The sequence below is a fragment of the Simochromis diagramma genome, unplaced genomic scaffold, assembly GCF_900408965.1.
Source record: "Simochromis diagramma unplaced genomic scaffold, fSimDia1.1 OVJJ01000545.1, whole genome shotgun sequence".
NCBI lineage: Eukaryota > Metazoa > Chordata > Actinopteri > Cichliformes > Cichlidae > Simochromis > Simochromis diagramma.
In genome coordinates this window covers 7,858,055-7,878,086 of record NW_024387371.1, presented here as the reverse complement: position 1 = coordinate 7,878,086, position 20,032 = coordinate 7,858,055, and the positions used below count along the sequence as shown (strand labels likewise).

Genomic DNA, 20,032 nt, shown 5'->3' with positions numbered 1-20,032 from the left:
AAGAGATAACTGTCTCCCCCTGGTGTCTACAAACAACCAGAGGCTGTAACTGTGAGAGGGCCATGCACACAATCATAGACGTGAAGTTACATTCAGTAAACTGCATTTTATTAACACCTCTTTTTAAACTTTACTGAGTGTTCTAGATTGTTTTTAATTATCTGAAGACGACATAAAAAGCTCATTTTGCTCGTATAAGCAAATAAGAAGTGAGAAAAGAAACAATTTCTTTGGTTTACAGCAATTTGTGAAAGAAAGAAAGAAAGAAAGAAAGAACAAAAGGAAGCTTAACAGCAGTTTCCGTATAACCACTGTGTAAAGAATGGTCACGTTTTCTTTGCAAAAAGACAAAAATGTCTAAAGTGAGGAAACTGACACAAATGCAACACTGCAAATAGATGCAAAGTAACTAGAAAAGACACACAACACATCCTGGTATTTATTAGCTCCACCGAGGAGGTTATGTATTTGGTAGCATTTGTGTTTGCGTCATTGTGTTTTGAACGAATGAACTTTTAGAATGGGGACGTGTTAACAATCCTTTAAAACACAGATGTCCTGACACTTTTAAATGTCTCCCTGCAGCAACACACCTGAATAAAATTAGGAGGTCATTAGCAAGACTGGACTGCATGCTGAGGTGGCAACCCCTAACCTTGCTCAAGTAAATTTACATAAATGTAAGTTTTTGGAAAAATGCACTTCTAAAAGTACTTTTATTGCATCATATTCATTCATTCATGAGCTGCTGTAACATGAATCAAATGGCTGAACTGCCACCTCAGCATGCAGTCAGGTCTTACTAATGACCTACTAATTTTATCCAGGTGTGTTGTTGCAGGGAGACATTTAAAAGTTTCGGCTCTTGGGGACTGGAGTTCACTACCTGCGCTTTAAAATGTGGCTTAACTCTACTGAGGTCTTCAATGTCAACTTAATGATTTATTGGTCAACAATGGGCAAAAAGCCCAAATATTATGTAACATCTGAACTCTGACCTCTCCTCCCCCTCTCTACAAAGTACAACTTCTTAAAGTATGTTTAAAAACAAAAATGTAAACTTACTTTTCCATCCACTTGTCCTTTTCAGGGTCGCTGGAGCCTATCCCAGCTGTCATAGGGCGAGAGGCAGGTTACATCCTGGACAGTCTGTTGCAGGGCTAACATATAGAGACAGACAACCATTCACATTCCCACCTATGGGCAATCTGGATTAATCAATTAACCTACCCCCACAAACTGCATGTCTGTGGACGGTGGGAGGAACCCACGCAAACACGGGGAGAACATGCAACCTCCACACAGAAAGCCCCGGCCTGATGGTGGAATTGAACTCAGGACCTTCTTGCTGTGCAGCAGTGCTGACCACCGTGCTAGCCTTCAAAGCAAATACTGCAAGAGACAGCGCCTCCTCTCTGGGTGCTTCCTGTATTAGCTTTGCTTCATTTTCTCATTTTGAAGTTTTAAAAGCTTTCAATTTTTTTTATGTGTAAAAACAACAGTTTTTGTTTTGCTGAATGGTTTCTTCTCTCGTGAGCCTCCTCGTCTGTGAGGTCTTGGCATCTTGCTTCCTGTTTTATTTTGAAGGTTAGATCTTCATGTGGCTTTCAGTGCTTTTGCTTCCATTCTTTTTTCCCCCTCCCTCATTAGTGACTGATTGACTTCACCCACTCCTTATTTCACTCCTCTGCTGAGAAGAGTATTTCATCTGCGTCATTCTCCTCAGTCTTTGTCATTTCTACCGTCTTTGCTCTCCCTGTGGTTTGGAATTGTCCATTGAAGATGTGTTTTCTGAAATCTTGTGGTCGTTAAGGTGCTTTTTGACTTCCTGCAGATTCATTCTAGTTTTTTTCTGTTCTCGTCCTTCAGTTTCATCAGCCTACAGGTGAAAAACCGCTGCGAACAGATACAAAGTGTCTGCAAAGACACCCAATATTATAGCAAAGATGAACATGCAACTACATAGCAACACAAGCCATTTCCTGCATGTTGTTCCCCTTGTTCTCTCCAGCAATAAAGGATAAAATGCACTAGAATAAATCTTTACAAAAACCCAAATAAATACAGATTAAAGCTAATCTCAGTCTGAGATCATCACTGGAATCTCTTTTTGGTCTGGGACTAGGCTTAATCCAGGTCTGGGAGATTGGCTGAAACTGTGTCATGGACAATCCTGACATGGAAAAGATCGTAAAGAAAGCAGAAAGCAATCAGAAAGGAAAAACAAGTCAGCGCTCTGGCACCTCACGTCTAATAATCTGTTTCTAATAAAGCGACCCTACAACACTGAGTTTGGTGAGTCAATGCTCCTGATCTTTGGACACACAGTGCTGCTTTTGTGAACTCTCAAATAAAGGTTGTAACAGCTGGGCGACTGGGTGACATCACTGTCAATAAAACATCATGCTCGTGCATCTGCTGCTCGAACATAAAGTTGTAGATATCAAAATGCGTCCTGCAGAATTTCCACTAAAATGTCAGATCCTGAATCCCGCTCGCTGTGGCCCGCACTCGTCTCATACTTTCATGTTAGTTTAGTTTAATTTGCTAATGAATCACCGTCTGCTCAGAGGAAACAGAGAAAAGACCAACTTCTGAGTTTATCCACCGAAAGCTCCAAGGCCTTAATGTAAGCAGGAGCCAGCTGTGCGCACTTGTAAAGTTGTTATAATCCTCCTCTGACCTATAAACAGGAAAATACATAATATAAAGCATCATGCTCACATCTACAAATAATACACTGTCCATGTTGTCCTTGTAAGGCAATACAGTCCCGAGTGGCTCCACAAAGCTTCTCCAAGGACAATTAAAGTCGGGTTTCATTTTGTTCCACTTTCATACGGACACAGTCAGAAAAGAACCTGAAGAAGCTGCAGTCGATGTGAAAACAAATATTCATTCAGAACTTTTCCACAGAGCAGAGAGTTGATTTGGTCACATCTGTAGGAGACATTTCAGTACTTACACAATTGTTTTATATGATTATACGTTGCTATTTTAATTCTCTGAGCCCTTCAGATTTTTTTTAATTAATACACACTTTATCCATTATTATATAATTAGAAATTTTCATTGAGCGTTGTGTTCACCTCCCCTTATCTTCATGTTTAGTGTGAGCGTTTGGTTACTTCCTGTTTTACTTTGAAGGCTGACTTTCACGTGGGTCTTGGGTCATAGTCAGATACTCAAAAACAAAACAAAACAAAACAAAGAAATAAATGAAATAAGAAAAGAAGATACAAAAATCTTCCCACATCCTTTTCCTAATCAGTGTTTCCTTGATGGAAAACCCTATGAGGTCAGAGGAAGGTGTGAAGGAGACCTCATAATGACTGAGAACAGCGAGCCGTGGTTCTCCTACACCGGCCTCCTTAAACTGATGACGGATGTCTGACACGTTGAAATGATAATTTCCAGAAGATGAACTACAAAATTTACATTTTACTCCACGTCAAAAAGAGACTCACTTCTTAAAATTATCACTTAGCTACAAAATTTAGAATTTTAAAGGAAATACATGTACCTGAATGTAAAAAAGAATATTAATGATAAGGCTGAAAATACAGTGATGAACTTAAATAATCAGAAATGTGAAACAGAATCAGGGGCGCCTCCAGAATTTTTTCATGGGGGTGGCCATATGAGGGCCACTAAAAATATTGGAGTGGCACACGAAAAGCAGAATTTCCAGTTTTATTATGCTGTTCTTAAATACATGAGTTACTTGAAAAATGTGGCAAAAACACAGAGACGGAAAAGAATGATATGCCGAGTTCATTTCCTGCTATTAAAGTTGACGATTGTTAGCAGAAGCAAATTAAGATCCATTCTCCCGGGAAGGAGTTCAGTTTAAAAGCAAAGTTGTTCAGGAAAGACAAACAAGTGTCGGATCATGTCAGAGTGTGATGCCTGTCTCTGTGTTGCCCCTGAGATGCACCTTTCCAGGGGTCGGCACCGGCTTTTCTGCAACCTGACATGGATCAAATACCTGTAAAAATATTCATAATATGTTAATATGTTTCAAAACCAACTATTTATTGGTACAAAACAAAATCATCTTTTAACATCACATTTATTTAAAATTATTATTTAACATAACAAAGTCTTGACGTGGGGGGGGCACTGGAGGTGGTGGTGGGGGTCGCCCCCTGCTGGTCATTCAATAACGTCAGCTCCCCAGATGTTTATGTGTTTTGTTAACTTCTGTAGCTATTAACACTTTATCGAGTGTTGGAGTTTGGCGGCTTCACCAAACACTGAGCTTTAAATTTAGTTTTACCTTAGGTGAGTTTAGATGTTTTTTGGGACACTCGGGCACCCCTACATTTTATCATACCACCCATTAAAATAGAATAGAAGGAGTAGCAATAATAACAATGTATCTTATATGTCTTCTGATATTATATTTTGGCAGCTGGTCTACTGGAGACAGGATCCAATAAAAACAGGTTTAAATGTCCGGTGTTGCTGCTGTAATGATGTTACAGTGCACTCACACACAGGTGCTGCTGCTTCAACAGCAGGTTTGTCAGGAATAAATACGACTTTTTGGGGGGAGGTTTTTGTTGCTGTGGCAGAAAGAAAATGAAGAGGTCATTTCACGAACTCTTATAATGTTTCTTTAGGGCCATTAGTTTGCTGACACATCACTAGTTACCACCCAAGGAGCTGGTGTACTTCATAATTTTAGTTTGTTAAAGATTTTTATTCCTATTTTGGTCGAATTGAGCTTCAGTGTTCGTTTACAGCTCCAAGTGCAGGTGAGAGTAAGTCAGAGGATGTGATCTGTCAATGTTCAACAGCAGCTTTAACTTACTTTAGAAAGCTCTGGTCAGCATGATTGAGCCTTTGTCTCCGGTTTGGTAAATAAAGGGTACGAGATAAAACTGGTGTATAATTGTGAAATGTGCGATTATTCATACTGAATTAGTTTTAGATCCAGATCTAAGTAATTACGCTTCTTTTGATGGTAACATTGTCACGATTAGTTGAAATGAAGTTTGCAAATGTGAAAAAAGCTGACTACATTTGCAATCATCATGTGCTGTTTATATTAACTATGAGGCACTGCATGCATGACAATATGACCGGGGCTGAGCCCCCTAAAAGTTTGGTTCTAGAATCGCCCCTGGTTTTATACAAGACAGACATGAACTGGAAGAACCGACAGTGGACTGAAAACTGAACACATTACAAAGGCAAATTAAAATAATTTGTTCCTTTTCTTTTTGGGAAATGCGATTTGTATATTTGTGTAATAAGTTAATCTTGTAATATATTAAGGTCCCTAGGTTTATGCATTGTTTGTGTAAGCATGCCCCCATTTTCTTGTGTCATCTTTCAATCAATAAAAAAAATAAAAATAATATTGTCTTTGTACCTTACTGCTTGGTATCAAGAAATGTTTTAATAAAAATGATCTCAACATTAGCTGATCGCAATAAGTTGCAAATTTTGAGCTAATCATATAATTGTTTTTTTTAACGCCACCACCTACAAAACCCAGTCAATCGTTTTAGAGCAGCTGTCAGCCTGAAGTACTTATATTCCTGTTAAGCTGATCATTATTATTATATTGTCAGCCATGCCTGATTTATGCGCTCAGATATTCTTTGAAATGAAGTTTGCTGCAGAAATGTTCCCTCTGCGTCATTTGTGTTGGACTGGAAGCAAAACGAGAGTCTGACACGAGTGAAGAGAAATTGTTTAAGTTATTTTCCCTTTTATACACTTTGTTTTCATTCGAGTGAACTCACAGCAACTCCCAGAAAGGACTCGGCAATGTTTGCTTGTTCTCTCTGTGTGAGCAACTCTGAGCGTCAGGGGTGGACGTGATATTTCAAACAGCACATCAGTGCGTTTATGTATTGGGTGCCCGGAAATTTTTCCAAATAAACACAGCTTGATTCAACCTGGGTGGGCAGACTTATCAAGCGACTAATTCTATAAACAGATGAGGGAATAACCCGGCACCTCATTGGTTGTTGGGCAGAGGAGGGGGACATGAGGGAGTTTCAGCGCAATGAAATTTTAATTAATGTGGGTGGGCTAAGAGCAGCACCGACTGTTTATGATGGACAATTTATTTCCCAGTGCAAAGTCAACATAACACAGCAAACGTACAACAATTATTAACATTTTTCTGGGGCCCTCATGAGGCTGGAGAGTCAGTCAGTGGAGGAGTGGAGCTGCGGGAGCAGGCTCAACTTTCCCCGGGACACACTGCGGCTTTCCCGCCGTCATGACTCTCTACCACGGCCGTCTGCCGTCACTCGGAGTGACATCTTCGGCTTTGAGCCTCTCCGCCCCCCCGCTGATCTACCTGTACGGAGGCGACAGCGGCGGGGTCGTGCCCACCGCCCTGAGCTTCGTGCCGGCCCGCCAGGAGCCCCCGCAGAAGCCGCCCTACAGCTACATCGCGCTCATCGCCATGGCCATCAAGAGCGCACCGGAGCAGCGCGCCACGCTCAGCGGCATCTACCAGTTCATCATGGACCGATTCCCCTTCTATCACGACAACAAACAGGGCTGGCAGAACTCGATCCGTCACAACTTGTCCCTGAACGACTGCTTCATCAAGGTGCCCCGGGAGAAGGGCCGGCCGGGCAAAGGCAGCTACTGGACGTTGGACACCAAGTGTCTGGATATGTTTGAAAACGGCAACTACCGCCGGAGGAAGAGGAAGGCGAAGTGTCAGCAGGAGGCTCTGGACTCCAAAGCCACCGGGCACAAGCGCACCAAGGCCCCCGGGCAACCCAGGGACCCTCAGACCTCCCCGAAACATCAAGCTGGCTCGAGGGTAACAGAAGCACCCGCGAGGGATGAGGAGGAGGAGGCGAGGACGCCCGCAGACAGGAAACATATTCTTGGCGAGTTGAATCACGCGGAACAGCCGCAGAGCCCCTCCACGCAGAGACTTAAAGTGCCCCCCAACCAACACAGCAGTCAGGCCGCCGGCAGGGAGCTTCACGCCCCACAGCCCGAGCCGTGCTCCGCGCCGAAACGCGCTGCACTGTGGACGGACGACGGTCATCTCCCAGACGAGACCCTTGACCCGAAATCAGAGGAGAGGAAGTCTGCGTTCAGCCAAAGAGAAAGAGGTCCTCTCTGCACCGTCAGCTGCGCAGGAAACACAAACTTGGCCGCACCTGCGCCAGACAGGCCGAAGGGGAACACACTGAGCAGGGACAAATCCAAAGGTTTCAGCATAGACAGCATTTTAGCGAAGAGCGAGGACGAAATACGAGGCAGCATCCTCGGCCTGCCGGCCGAGACATGCGCACAGGGCCAAAATCCGGCTTTCAGCGCGTCCGTGGTCCTCGGCGCGCGTCAGCATCAGTTGTACCAGATGGGATTCCCTTTCTGCTCTTACCTGTCGCTGTCCTACCCTGACAAAGTGCTGCATTTTAAATGACCGGCAGACTTTCGTGCGTTTTACGCACCAAACGCGTAAAAGTGTAAAGTCTGTGTTTAGCTTTACACGCAGAGACACGAAACAGGATCTCTGCCATCATCTACTTTAAAGTTCGGACAAAAATGAACAAAGAGCGTCAAGAAGACTTTTATCTCCATCTTTACGCATGCGTCATTTTCAGGTTTGTGATTATATTCAGTTTTTTCCTCCCAAATCTGTTGCTCCTCAGAAATTATGGCTGCACAAAACATAATGCTCAGTACAATAAAAGGATGTCGTCCCTGCCATGTAAATATTTACGGATATTCTCATATGCTACACTTTACTCATGATGGTGAAACCCCATAAAGCAAGAACAGTGCGTAATTTAAAAAATAATTTTAATTGTCGTGACTGGGCCTGAAGATGCCGTACAATATTAAGTTTAGTACTCAGTAATGATGTAACCAAAACCTATTATTATTTTCCACTCTGCTCTGGATTTGAACATTTATTTTACTGCAAAATAAAATTTAGCCAAAAATGTTGACGTGATTTATTTTAAATTGTGGTACGAAAGAATAAATAGAAACACTGCTGGAAAACTGCACCTTTGTTTTCCCCCCCCGTTTTGTTTTAAGAAAAATGAGACGACGTGTTTGGTTTTGTTCATTTTCATTAAAGTTTATGAGTTTAAAAAATGAAGTAAAACCGATATCAGGGCTTTCACCAACGGAAACATCAGCAGCAACAGAACTGAAAAACTGGACACTGCCTTGTAGTTTAAGGACAGACAGACATTCCATTATTAAAAGTTGATGCTTATCTAAAAAATTATAACAAAGTTTCATTGAAATCAAAAACATGTACCGTTTGAGAACAGAGAGATACATTGTGCATTTACAGAATTCATTAAAAAATCAATTAATAAAAAAACATGAAAATGTTCTGGGGAAATCAGAGAATGTAACTTCATATTTGTGAACACAGCAAAGTATTTAAATCATGTTTTTCCAAGTTGAGCGGCAGTAAGAATGTGCGGTGATGGCGCTTTATTTCAGTGGAATGAGAGAGCAGAGGCAGCCGGGCAGTCTTTGGAGGGCAGCTTTATAAATAAACATCATGCTGTGCTGCTCCCTGGTATTTGTTGAGGAGGACTGGCCCACCTTTGCATTTCATACGGTGAGAAAAGATTATCGACCGCAATGAAATGCAGTGCGATGTGATAAAAGGAATCAAAAGGCTTCCAGGTGGAGGAGGAAGCATTCATATGAACAGTGCCGAGCACAGAAAACAATTGTAGATCATGATTATGATCAGTAAGAGACACATCCATATAGTTTCTTCCACATCCAGCATTCATCCAGAGTCTGAAGCATTTAGATCATTTTATGTTTGGAACCAGCGGTTTCAGCTTTTGCCCACAAAGCGTTTGATTATAGAGCAGTCCAGGCTGGATGGTGACCTTGTGAAGGTGAAGCTTAAAGTAATTTACCAGTATTTATACATACTGTACGTGTGGATATATTTGGCACAGCCACACAGATCTGTGTGTGAAGGTGTTCTCATAAATACCTGCTTAAATCAGTGCAATCAGTCATATGGTACACCCTGTGCAAGGTGGCAACACCGGGTCCCCCAGGCGCCCCCAAAAGTCCACAGTTTACTTATCATTTCAGCCTAATGATGATGATATATTAGCACAGTTTAAGTTAAATACATAGACCTTAAGTGCTTTATTTTCTGCTGAGCTTATTTGTTTAAGTTTGTGTTTCAAAGTGTGTTTTAATCAACACCCAGAAAACCAGGAACCATCCGTCAGTGAAAATGGGGAAAATCTTTGTTTTACTGAAGTTCACATAATCCAGAGTTTCAGCTGCAGCTGTCAAATTCACCAAATCTAGGACTACAAAAAGAAACGGCATGTTTTTATTGTTTGCAGCGCTGACCATGACCTAAACTCAACGTCCATTTATCAGCTTTCCTTGGGCCTTTAACCATGTCTGAGGTCACCTGCAAACAACATTTAGAAACACGTTTTTTGGTTCAACTGTTTCCACATCAAGAATGAGTTTGTAAAAATCACAGTAAATAATAATAAAAAAATCTAAATCTCAAAGGAACCAAACAACAAAAACAGTAATAATCCTATATAATAATTTTCTCATGTTTAAACTTTTTGTATTTTTTAATTCTGGTATCTTTTTCTCATTTATATTATTACATTAGGAGTTAAAGCTAAAATTTCAAACAGCACAAAAGGCAAATGAATAAAACAAATTCTCATCATAAAGCTGAAATATTAATACTAAATCATAAAAGTGTAAAATACTTATGACTTATGACTCTTCTCCAAACCAGCGGCTGTGATTCCATGCAGGTAAACGCAACGACACGCTGAAGCATTCACATAACTAACAGCTCAACACACTCCAGATATTTTATTCATGCTCATGTGTTCATATAGAATTATGTAACACACAGCCTCATGTTTATTTAATTCTATATTTATACAAAACAATTATCATCATTTGTTGCAATCTATCTTATGTCTGTTTGCTCCATTAATACACAAGCTGGAGCAGTCTGCATCAGGCTGTAAATTCCCTCCTTGCATCCAGACAGATCCGGGCTGGAGTGTGACTGTTTCCTCTGGAATATCAAAATGATTTCTTCCACTTTCTCTTCTTTCAATTCAAGAAATTTTGAGCGCTCTCTCAATGGAGGAATTCTTCCAAAAATAATTAAATCTGGATCTGGATCAACAACAAAAGTTAATCACTTCTATATTTTTCCAAAAGCAGCTTCAGATGTTCAAATGCATCAAGAACTTTTTGAGTAAACTTATAGAAGAAGAATCAGCCCTGTTATCTCCACCCCTCTGTGGAGATAATAAGGACATCAGTCCTTTGCAATCCTGCAATTTGTAACATAATAACTTTGATCTGTATTTTTTTTTAATGACAGAAAATGAAGGGCGTTTTCTGGTGTGTGTATGTGTGTGTGTGGTGGTGGTGGTGGGGGGGTACTCTAATATAACACAACCTGGAAAGTGTTTGGAAACGAACACATTTCTGCCATGATTGCAATCTGTTATTAAAATGCAACCTGCATGATTTTCTAAACGCTTCAGTCCGTAGCGCACTCAGAGGTGGTACGACAGTGACTAAGCTGGACGCAGCATTTGTCCTGCTTCCTGTCTGCTGGGTGACGTGTGGCTGACGCACTCGTTTTTATAAGGTTGTTATTCACTTGAAAATTTACAGCTTTTGAAACAAAAGTGTCATTTATTGCTGAAGCGTTTTAAATTATGGAGACAAAGAGACTTCTTGTATTTCAAACTTCTCACAAGTATCTCTCATCCTTACAGCCTGATTTTATCCATGTTAGACTGAAAGAAAGTGTATTTAGCATTCCCGCCTTTAAAAAATAAAACACCTCACATGCAAACATCTAAGATTTAAAATAAGGTTAGAATTATTGTGAAATATCACCTCATAAGTCTTCTTCACTGTGCACTGACTGTAGTCACTGGCTTCATACCTGCAGGAGCAACAAGGTCATGTAAGTGCCAAAGACTGCAGTTCCTCGAATGTCCACTTGAGACAGTCTCCTCAAAAATGAGGCAACTCCCGTGTAACATGTTCATGTTTACAGCAGAAATAAAGACATTTACAGCCTGGATTAAAAACTACATCCAGTCACTGAACTGAATGTCCTGAAGGTGTTTGTGCTGCCGGAGCCTTTTGGACCATTTTACTGAATTATCTGACAAATAAAATGACTTGGTGTGAGGTGCAGGTATTCGTGTCCGCGTGTTGCCCCCAAACAGTTTATGATCGTAGCTTGATAACAAAGCTTGCTAGCATTAGCTGATAACTTCTACCTACAACAGCTGCGCGTGGCGTGGGTGGAAGGAACGTCACGGCGGTGACAGAGGCCGTATTTTCTGGATTTACTTCTCAGCAGGGCTCAGCTTACCTGGAAGAAGTGACGAGTTTAACGTACAGACACAGCTTGTGTTTCCTGGTTTCACCGCTAATGCTAATGCTAACAGCTGAATAACAATGGTAACCCTGCGTTTGCTCTGGACCGGGAGTCATAAATAGCTAATGAGAAGCCTTTTAAGGTCTGATGGTGCTGAAAGTCCCAAACGAGGGTCTGTGAGCGACTTGTTGTAGAATGACACCTGCAGGAAATCAGAGCGCTGTGCTGACAGCATCATTACAAACACAGAGCAGCCATGTCTAAATATAGGCCCGCCGCTCAGACTCACACTCCGCTGAAAAAGCTGCACTGTTTGAGGCTAGCGCTGTGCAAATCAGGAATGTTTGCTTGAAATAAATAAACTTGCCCACATTTGAGGAGAGGAACTCACAATCACAAGCATTTCCTGTGTATAGGATTCTTTTGGTCGGACGTGTAAATAAAACATGATGAAAACCTCAGAAGGGAAAGATGGCGAGAGAGGAGTGGAAAGAAGAGGAGTGACTGGACTCCACGCTCGGGCTCTCCGAGGTCTGGGTGCGTTTCATACCGACACATAAACCAGCGTAATTGGCTCCGCTGGTTCCTCGTCCTCCAGCGATTTCCAAAGTCTTCTGAAAACAAAGCAGATTAATAAATGTTGGTTATCTGATGGTGTCTGTGAGTGTTTGAACAGTAAGAGATCCTCCTGAGAAAGCAACTCAGACAAAAGGGAAATCCTGTCGCTTCTATTTATTATGCGAGAAAACAAACTTTGCTGATGGGCCGTGGTCACAGATCTTTAACATGCACGGAGCCAGCATTGGCACCGGGCTGAACTCTGCAGCAGGGACATGGAGGTGGCTTCCAGTCCCTTCCTGTGAGAGGCTTTAGGATTGTGGACTATGCAGGATTTGCTCATCAGAGCAACTATGAGACACTTTTTTTTTGAATGGAGCTCGTCATTGTCCTTTATGTCATCCTTCAGTCAAAGTGACATCGTCTTTAGATTGACTAAAATCGTGACTGGATTCGTGACTCCGTCCAGAAGAGCAGCGCAGACGGAAAAACCCCACAAAACCCCACTAATCATCCCACCATGTGGTTTGCGGCTCTGTGTTTCCATAAATGCATCTTGCCTCATTTTGCATACCGTTGTGTTTAATTTTGTGCATCTTCTGTGTCTAGTTTTGTGTTTCTTTATGGCTTTTTATGTGTTTTGTACATCATTGTGGTCTTTTTGTTTGTCTATGACGTCCTTTTTTGTCTTTTTTTTGTCAATTTTTGTCTCATTTTGGTGTGTGGGTCATTCTGAGACTAAATCTGGTAGTTTTCTTTTGCTCATCTGTTTTGCATTTGCTTTTTGAGCTTATGTTTGTACTCGTCTTTTTTGTAATTGTTTCACTCATTTTAACTTCTTATCACATTATTTCATCCATCTGCACATGTCTTTATTTGGCAGCTAGCTTTGGTCAGTGTGTGGTTGTTTGATGTCTGACTTTTTTGTGTCTTTTTCAGGTCCCTTTCTTTGTCTTTGCGTTTGTTTTACATCAGTTTCAAGTGGTTTTGCATTTTTTTTTTGTCTCTTTGTGGACATTTTGTGATCACTGTCTGTGGTTGTTTTCACATCTTTGTTGTTTTGTGTCATTTTAAGTCTTTTTTTGTTTCTGAGGTTGTTTTTCCTTTTCTGTTTTTTTGTCTCTGTGTATTCTAAGAAATAAAAACAGTCTAACCCTTAAATCATTTTCGATTGTTGTCATGTCACACATTGTTCTTCACATTTCTATTCTTATTGTCAAATTAAAATCTCTTTAATCTGTCCTCTTCCTTCACTCTTTTTCTTTCTACCAGCCATAAAGGTAATGCATGTTTCCTTGGTCAGGACTGATTTTTTCCTTTTATTTAATCCAAACAAAGCAGAAGAGAAGGCATCACTTCCTGTCTGACAGAGCAGAAACACCCACCAGACCGTTGGTGTGTTTAGAACATTAAATGTAAAAGCTTTCATCAGGTTGAATCACTGTTCTGTTTAATAATCCATCGTACAGGACAGAGCAGCAAAATGGACTCATATTTATATGAAAAGGTTTCAGGCCGGCCCACGAAGACGTCCAAGGAAAGTGAGTGCAAAATTTACAAATGCTGAAAACTGAACAGAAATGATTTTATTGCCTGAGCGAGTTCTCTTTCAAATGGGCATGCAGAGTTTACTGTGCTTGTTTCATCTCAAACTTGTTACTTGGAAGAAACAATCTAACCTTTCCTCCACCAACAAGTTAACATTTGCTTTAGCCTCACAGTAAAATGTGTCAACAGCAACTTTGCTCTCCCGTGTTAAACATATTTTTGTAATAGGGTTCTCATTAAATTATGAAATGCTTCTTTGTTTTCTATTGGCTCGCCCTGGCCTCATGTCTAATTTTTCTCAACTATAAAACCATTGACCTGATTTTTGGTTCACATGTTCTTCCTCCCTCCTCAGGCTGAGTTGTAATCACTGTGATTCACACGGCACTAACTACACAGGACTTTAGCCAAACTGCGTAACTCAGTTGTTGTTGCGGCAAATAATAATCTAGTTCAATAAATCTTTAATTAAATCAATGTGGTGCAAAGGTGTCTCAATCAAATAAAATAATACATATTTCTCTGGAGTTTCAGGCTGCAGTGCTTTTTCTGAAGTGTGTATCTGCTAACTTACACGGAACATTTCTGTGTTGTTCCACAGTTCTGTGTTGCATATCATGGTAACCGTACAAGCATGCTCTCCATATGTGAATGTGTTTAATATGACGGGGATTAGAGCTGATCAACGCACCAGAGCAGGGTTGGACTCAAATAATAATACAGACCACTCTGTTCACACAAACCTCCACAGCCTAACAATATTTAGATCTGTCGGTGTCATGCGTTTTACTAATATTACTACCATATAGTAAAATATAAAGAAATTCATCTTTAATTAGCGCGTAAATGAATCTCGAAATGCACATGCACAGTGATGGAGAAACTCTGTAACCTTTGTGTGCACAAGCTGCTTGAAAAGAACAGTTTTTATTACGTTTGTTACCAACATCATGGCAAAGTTTCATTTTCAGATATTACCTTTACACTGACATGTGCGCAGGAGTTATCCAGGATGGAGACAAATGTGTGTGAACACTGAGGTTTCAGTGCCAGCAAAAGTTCAACTTAATCACAGGCAGAGATGGGCAGTAACGCGTTACAAGTAACAGCTAAAGTGCTGTGTAGTTACAAGGATCGGCTTACTGTAATCTGATTACTTTTTCAACTAACAAGTAATGTAAGGGATCACTATTGCAAAAAAGTAATTAGATTACTGTTACTTTCCCGTAAGCACGCTGCGTTAACGTCATGATTTTGTTTGTGAGAGTGTCTCATGACAACATGCAGGACACCAATGGATAATATGGAGTGCAGGACTGAGTACGACCATGCAGCGTTTACAGCGTGGAAGTACTGACATTACTTTGAGTTTGATTCCGTAAAAAGTGACAAAAACATTGGCGTCCGCTGTTCACTGCGTGGGAAGAAAACGTCTTTCTACAGCGAAAAATTAAACTTCAAATCTGAGCAAACACGGGAATGTGACATTCACAGAGAAACCCCCGGATCCCCCCACTGACATGACGGCTGCTGCACCGGGCAAACCTCCACCCGCCCCACTCCTGCTAAACAGGTGACAATAGATTTAAGAGCGGCAGGACTCAGTGCTGCTGAGTCTTTGATTTTATTCATTTTACTCGCATCTATTTGAAAGAGTGAGTGTAAACACAAACCATTGTTTTATTTTATGTGCTGGAATCTGCAGGAAATAGGTTGAAATGTTAAACAATTTCTTCAAGTCAAAGACTGTTGCATATAATTTAATTTTTGCTTGATGCATAAAGTTAAAAGATTAAAACTAATAAAACAAGTTTTAAAAAGACAATTTTTCATTTGATTACATTTTAAATGATGGATTATGCAGAAAAAATAGAATTGGGCTGAAAGGTCTGTTGCTTTATTACGTATTCAGGTTGTGTATCATGTTTTTAAAAAGTAACTAAGTAACTAATTACTTGAAAATAAGTAATCAATAAATTACTTTTTTGGGAGAAGTAAACAGTTTTTAGTAACTAATTACTTTTTTCAAGTAACTTGACCAACACTGATCATAGGACAAACTCAACTGAAGTGAACTATGCTACAATGTTTGTATGTGTGTGTGATGGCTGCACTTACAGCCACACAGTGGTAATACCCACCATGTTAGTGGAGAGGCTTATAAGTAACATTGCATTCACATTTCTTTCTTTAAATATAGGAATTTATTTACAGGACAATAACTGGTTTTGGTTTAGAGTTAATTCACATATCCACATAACACTGCATTCTAAAATAAGTGCGCACATTTTAGTTTACACTGTTATGTATGATTAATCTTTTGTTTTCTGAGTTTCCTTAGTTGCAGCTGTTCCAGTCCCTTGATTAAGGAGCCAAGAGGTGGAAAAGGGGCGGAGCGAGCTTTAAAGGAAGACTACAAATTGGTTCACGCCATAACTCAGGACCATGGGGGGGAATTGGAGTTCATTATGTTAGGTTTAGTTAGGTTTTGTGTGTTTTACCCCTTTTCCTGTTTTTGTGGGCTGATCAGCCACTATTTAAGTTTCCCCTTTGTCTCATTAAGTTAGGTCAGTTTGTGTGAGTTATCAGTTGTGTTGTCAACTTTGAGTAGAGTTTTGTTATTTTGACCTCTTTTATGGGCCCAAGATTTTGATTCTTTTTGCATGAGTTAACCAATTATGTTTTTTGGGTTAAATAAAAAATCATTGTTTTGGACTTTAGCCTGTGCCTAAGTTTCCTTCACTGCTCGCTCCATCACAGTGTGTATATATAGAATAACGATTTCTCATAAGCTTTAATGTATGATTTGTGTATGCCGCCTTCCTGATTGTTTAGTATTTGTCATACTCTCAGGTCATCAAACAAATTATAATCTAATGTTAGACAATGATAACCTGAATAAATTCCATTTATTTTCACTTATTAAGAAAAAACACAACTGAATCCCCCCTGCACTGTGTGAAAAAGTAACTGCTCCTTATAACAGGTTGCACCACCGTTGGCACTGAGAACTGCAGTCAAGTGTTTCTGATAGCTGGTAATGAGTCTTTGCAGAAGTGTTTTGGGTTTTTTTCCAGCATGAACGACTGTTTAAAGTCACACCAAAGCATCTCAACTTGATTTAAGTCCACACTTTGAGTTTCAGATCATTGTCCTCGTGCATAAGCCAAGTGCACTTGATGGGCGGACATCCTCCAGAATTCATTTGTGGCGTGGGTGTGGTCTCTGGCAGAGGAGGGGTGACGCAGCGAGCTCCTGGGGAGGCGCAGGGGCGGGGTGAAGAGGTGTGCTGGGATGTGATTGTGACTCTTTATATGTTCACAGTGACAGTCGGAGGGAAGGAGAGCGGACGTGACAGCGAAGCGGGAGTGTCTGTGTCCCACTGTAAAACCACAGTAAAACCAGTAAAACCGAATGTCAAAATGAAGAAGTGCTGTCACCACGTCCGTGTCTGGTACGTGTGTAAAGGGTCCAACTTCACATCATGTTTCCATCAGTTACAGCGAGTCTTCCTGCCTGACTGCTGCTGTGATGATCTTTTTAGGAAATGCTGTTAGTTTGGTGTAACAGGACTCAAACCTTGCAGAAAGCTCACTGTTTGTCTCGTCAGTCCACAGACTATATTCCCAGAAGTCTCAGGAAAACCACTGCAGAGTGGTTTCCTCCTTGAACTCTCCCGTGGAGGCCATTTTTCCCAGCCTCTTTCTTGTTGTTGAATCATGACCTCTGACCTTAACTGAACCAAGTGAGGCCTGCAGGTCTTTAAATGTTGTTCTGGGTTCCTTTCTGACCCCTAGCATGAGTCGTCAATGCGCTATTGAAGTAATTTTGGAAGGCCGGTCGCTCCTGGGAAGGTTCAGCAGTGTTCCAAGTTTCCACCATTGTGTGGATAACTGCTCTCGCTGTGGTTCTCTGGAGTCCCAAAGATTTAGAAATGGCTTTGTAGCTCTTTCCAGATTGATAGATGTCACCGACTTTGTTTCTCAGCTGGTTCTTTTGATCGTGGCGTGATGTGTTGCCTTTTGAGATCTTTTAGCGTGCTTCACTTTGTCAAAACAGGTTCTATTTAAGTGATTTATTGATTCAGTGGGTCTGGCAGTAATCAGGTCTGCACTGAAAGAAGCAATTTTTCACCTTCAGTAAACATGAAGCAATAATTTCGAGTAAAATGCAGCTGAAATAAATTAAATTAGAGGTTTATTTATACAAATAATTAATAATTAAGGAAAATGTGCTTCTTATAAACTGAATGTACACCAGTCAAGTACATTTCAATAATAATAGAGAACAACATCAAGAATAAGAAGTTTAAACCCAAAGAGGGAACCACAGTCCATGATACAACACCTAATGCAGTGAAGGGGATGTGATATATGCTGGCATGGATATTTTTAAGTCTTGTCTGAATTAACTTCGATTGGGCACTGCAACATAAAACTGTTTAAAATATATTTCCTTAAAAAACAAGGGTTTAAAACATTTTCTGAAAGGCTTGCTTCTGCCATCATCCCGGCTGGAGCGCACGTGTGAAAGCAGCTTAAACCAAGCCGAGCACTGCTGTTTACATTCCACGTTATGATTTTTAGTAATCATTTAAAATCCTTGTTACCATGTTTCTGTCACCTTGCAGTGATTTTAACAGTCAGTGTGCCGGAGTCTCTGTGCTACTTTGGGGGATAAATGTGGATTAACTCGGAGCATTTTAAGCTAATTTTAAATATTGTCACGATGCTTCATTTTTAGACCGAGCTGACAAGCCTCTGTAGTCGCACCAAGAGAAATACGGCTGAAACTCTGGGAAGTGTCATCATCTCTGTTTCATGTGCAATCAAGTCCCAGCTCGGTGCTAAATCACACGGTTTGGGGCTCGCCAGTTCAAAAGGCCTTTTAATCCAAGTGTTTATTATATTTTTTCACTCTCTACATAAACCGGCTACACTTGTCCAAATACACACTCAGCACCGTGGGGAGGGCGGGGCCGTGATGAAGATTGATGGGCTCGGTTCTGGCCACATTAGCTGCTAATCAAGTTAGGTTTCCTGGCACAGGGCTCGATACATCATTACGTCCTCCAGAACAGGACTGATGCTGTTTACAGCACGGACACAAACACACATGTACCCTCATATGGAGAAAATTGTTCAGTGCAACAACAGCTCTGCAATAAATCTTCAGTTTGTGTTGACACACAGAGAGAGACTCTATAGTTTGTGTTTTCTATTTTTTCTGCCCTTGCCTACCGAACCTTTTGGAACCACTGCCTCCCTAAAACACTTTCTGTTGCCATTCTCCTTAAACTGTCACCAGTCTGCATGGAAGTTATACATCTACATGTATTTGAGGAGGTTGGGGCGGCTCTGCATGGTGGAGTAATTAACTTAAATGACTTAGTCTCAGTGGGTCTAATTACCTCGAGCAATTCAAAAGCACTTAGTAATAAATGCAATGAAAATGGCTGTGATGTAAATTTATGACTAAAATATTAAAATCACACTGTTGCAGAAAAGGGAAAAACACAGCAGCACCATTTTTGGTGAAGTTGTTACCAAAACAAATAGAAAATTTAAATTGTATGCTTATCTGCCAGAGTTTGCCCTACAAGCCTCCATGTAGCCTGTGGACTCGGAGAGGACATTCGTCCCTCAGGTTTCCCTCTGGGAGGTCCTTTTAGAGTTTGGGGTATCTGGCCTCTTGTTAGGGCCTACTCCGTATGACCAGAGTGAGAACTTTGGTCACATTTCCAGCAGTAAATCAGTTGTTGCACTAACTAAGTTTCTCCTGTTCACAAGGGAATGAGGGAGCAGGAGAATAACAGATGGATTGGTGAGGTGCAGCAATCTGCGAGAAAACAAAGTTCTTGATCTATTGATCGGTCCTACCCCGACCTGTGGTCACAAGCTGTGAGCAATCACTGAAAGCTTCCACCAAATGATGTCTGGGCTCTTCTGTAGAAACAGGGTAACCTTGGTCATTAGTTTGGTGGCTCAGAATATAGACACTACTCTGGATCCAAAGGAGTCAGTTGAGGTGGTTTGGGCGTGTGACTGGGAGGATACCCTGGGGCAGACCCAGGCACACTGGAGAGATTTTGTCACTCGGCTGGTCTTGCAGCGCCTCGGTGTTCCAACAGAAGAGCTGGAGGAGCCGGGCGGGAAGAAGGAGGCCTGAGCACCTCTGCCTACACTCCAGCTCCCGGATCTGCAGCACAGAGTGGATCCATGGATGAATTTTTCTATGAATTTTTGGAGTCAGTCAGTAGTTTGTTTTTTTTTACTTCTAACATCGTTCATCCTTTTCATTAATATTTCAAAATGCTCAGTTTCATAAAATATTAATAGCACACACATACTTTCAACCTGCAAACAAAACATTCAAATTTAAAGATATTATCATTGCGGTCAGCAGCACTCACAACAACAACACGTTACAGCCCAGTCTCATAGCAACACAGGAATCAGTCAGGAAAAAGCACCTTCATGGTCACATGCTGTCACATTTTTTTCATGTCAGCACAAATTAGTAACTAACGTAAGACACAATAGGATT

The 20,032-nt window shown here is 40.9% G+C and overlaps 1 protein-coding gene and 2 long non-coding RNA genes across 3 annotated transcripts; 2 read left to right on the top strand and 1 right to left on the bottom strand.

Annotated features, from left to right (window-relative positions):
- Positions 1–6,047: 6,047 nt before the first annotated feature.
- On the top strand, positions 6,048–9,463 carry foxl1 (forkhead box L1). The gene has a single exon (XM_040007897.1). It carries the CDS (start codon positions 6,242–6,244, stop codon positions 7,412–7,414), a length of 1,173 nt encoding a protein of 390 aa, XP_039863831.1. The 5' UTR covers positions 6,048–6,241; the 3' UTR covers positions 7,415–9,463.
- Positions 9,464–9,930: 467 nt separating this feature from the next.
- On the bottom strand, positions 9,931–12,608 carry LOC120719044. Its single transcript, XR_005692617.1, has 3 exons — positions 11,375–12,608; positions 10,888–10,936; positions 9,931–10,149 (listed from the first exon to the last, which is right to left on the bottom strand). It is a non-coding gene; the product is annotated as an uncharacterized LOC120719044 (long non-coding RNA).
- Positions 12,609–15,513: 2,905 nt separating this feature from the next.
- Positions 15,514–16,162, top strand: LOC120719045. Its single transcript, XR_005692618.1, has 2 exons — positions 15,514–15,630; positions 15,828–16,162. It is a non-coding gene; the product is annotated as an uncharacterized LOC120719045 (long non-coding RNA).
- Positions 16,163–20,032: the final 3,870 nt, after the last annotated feature.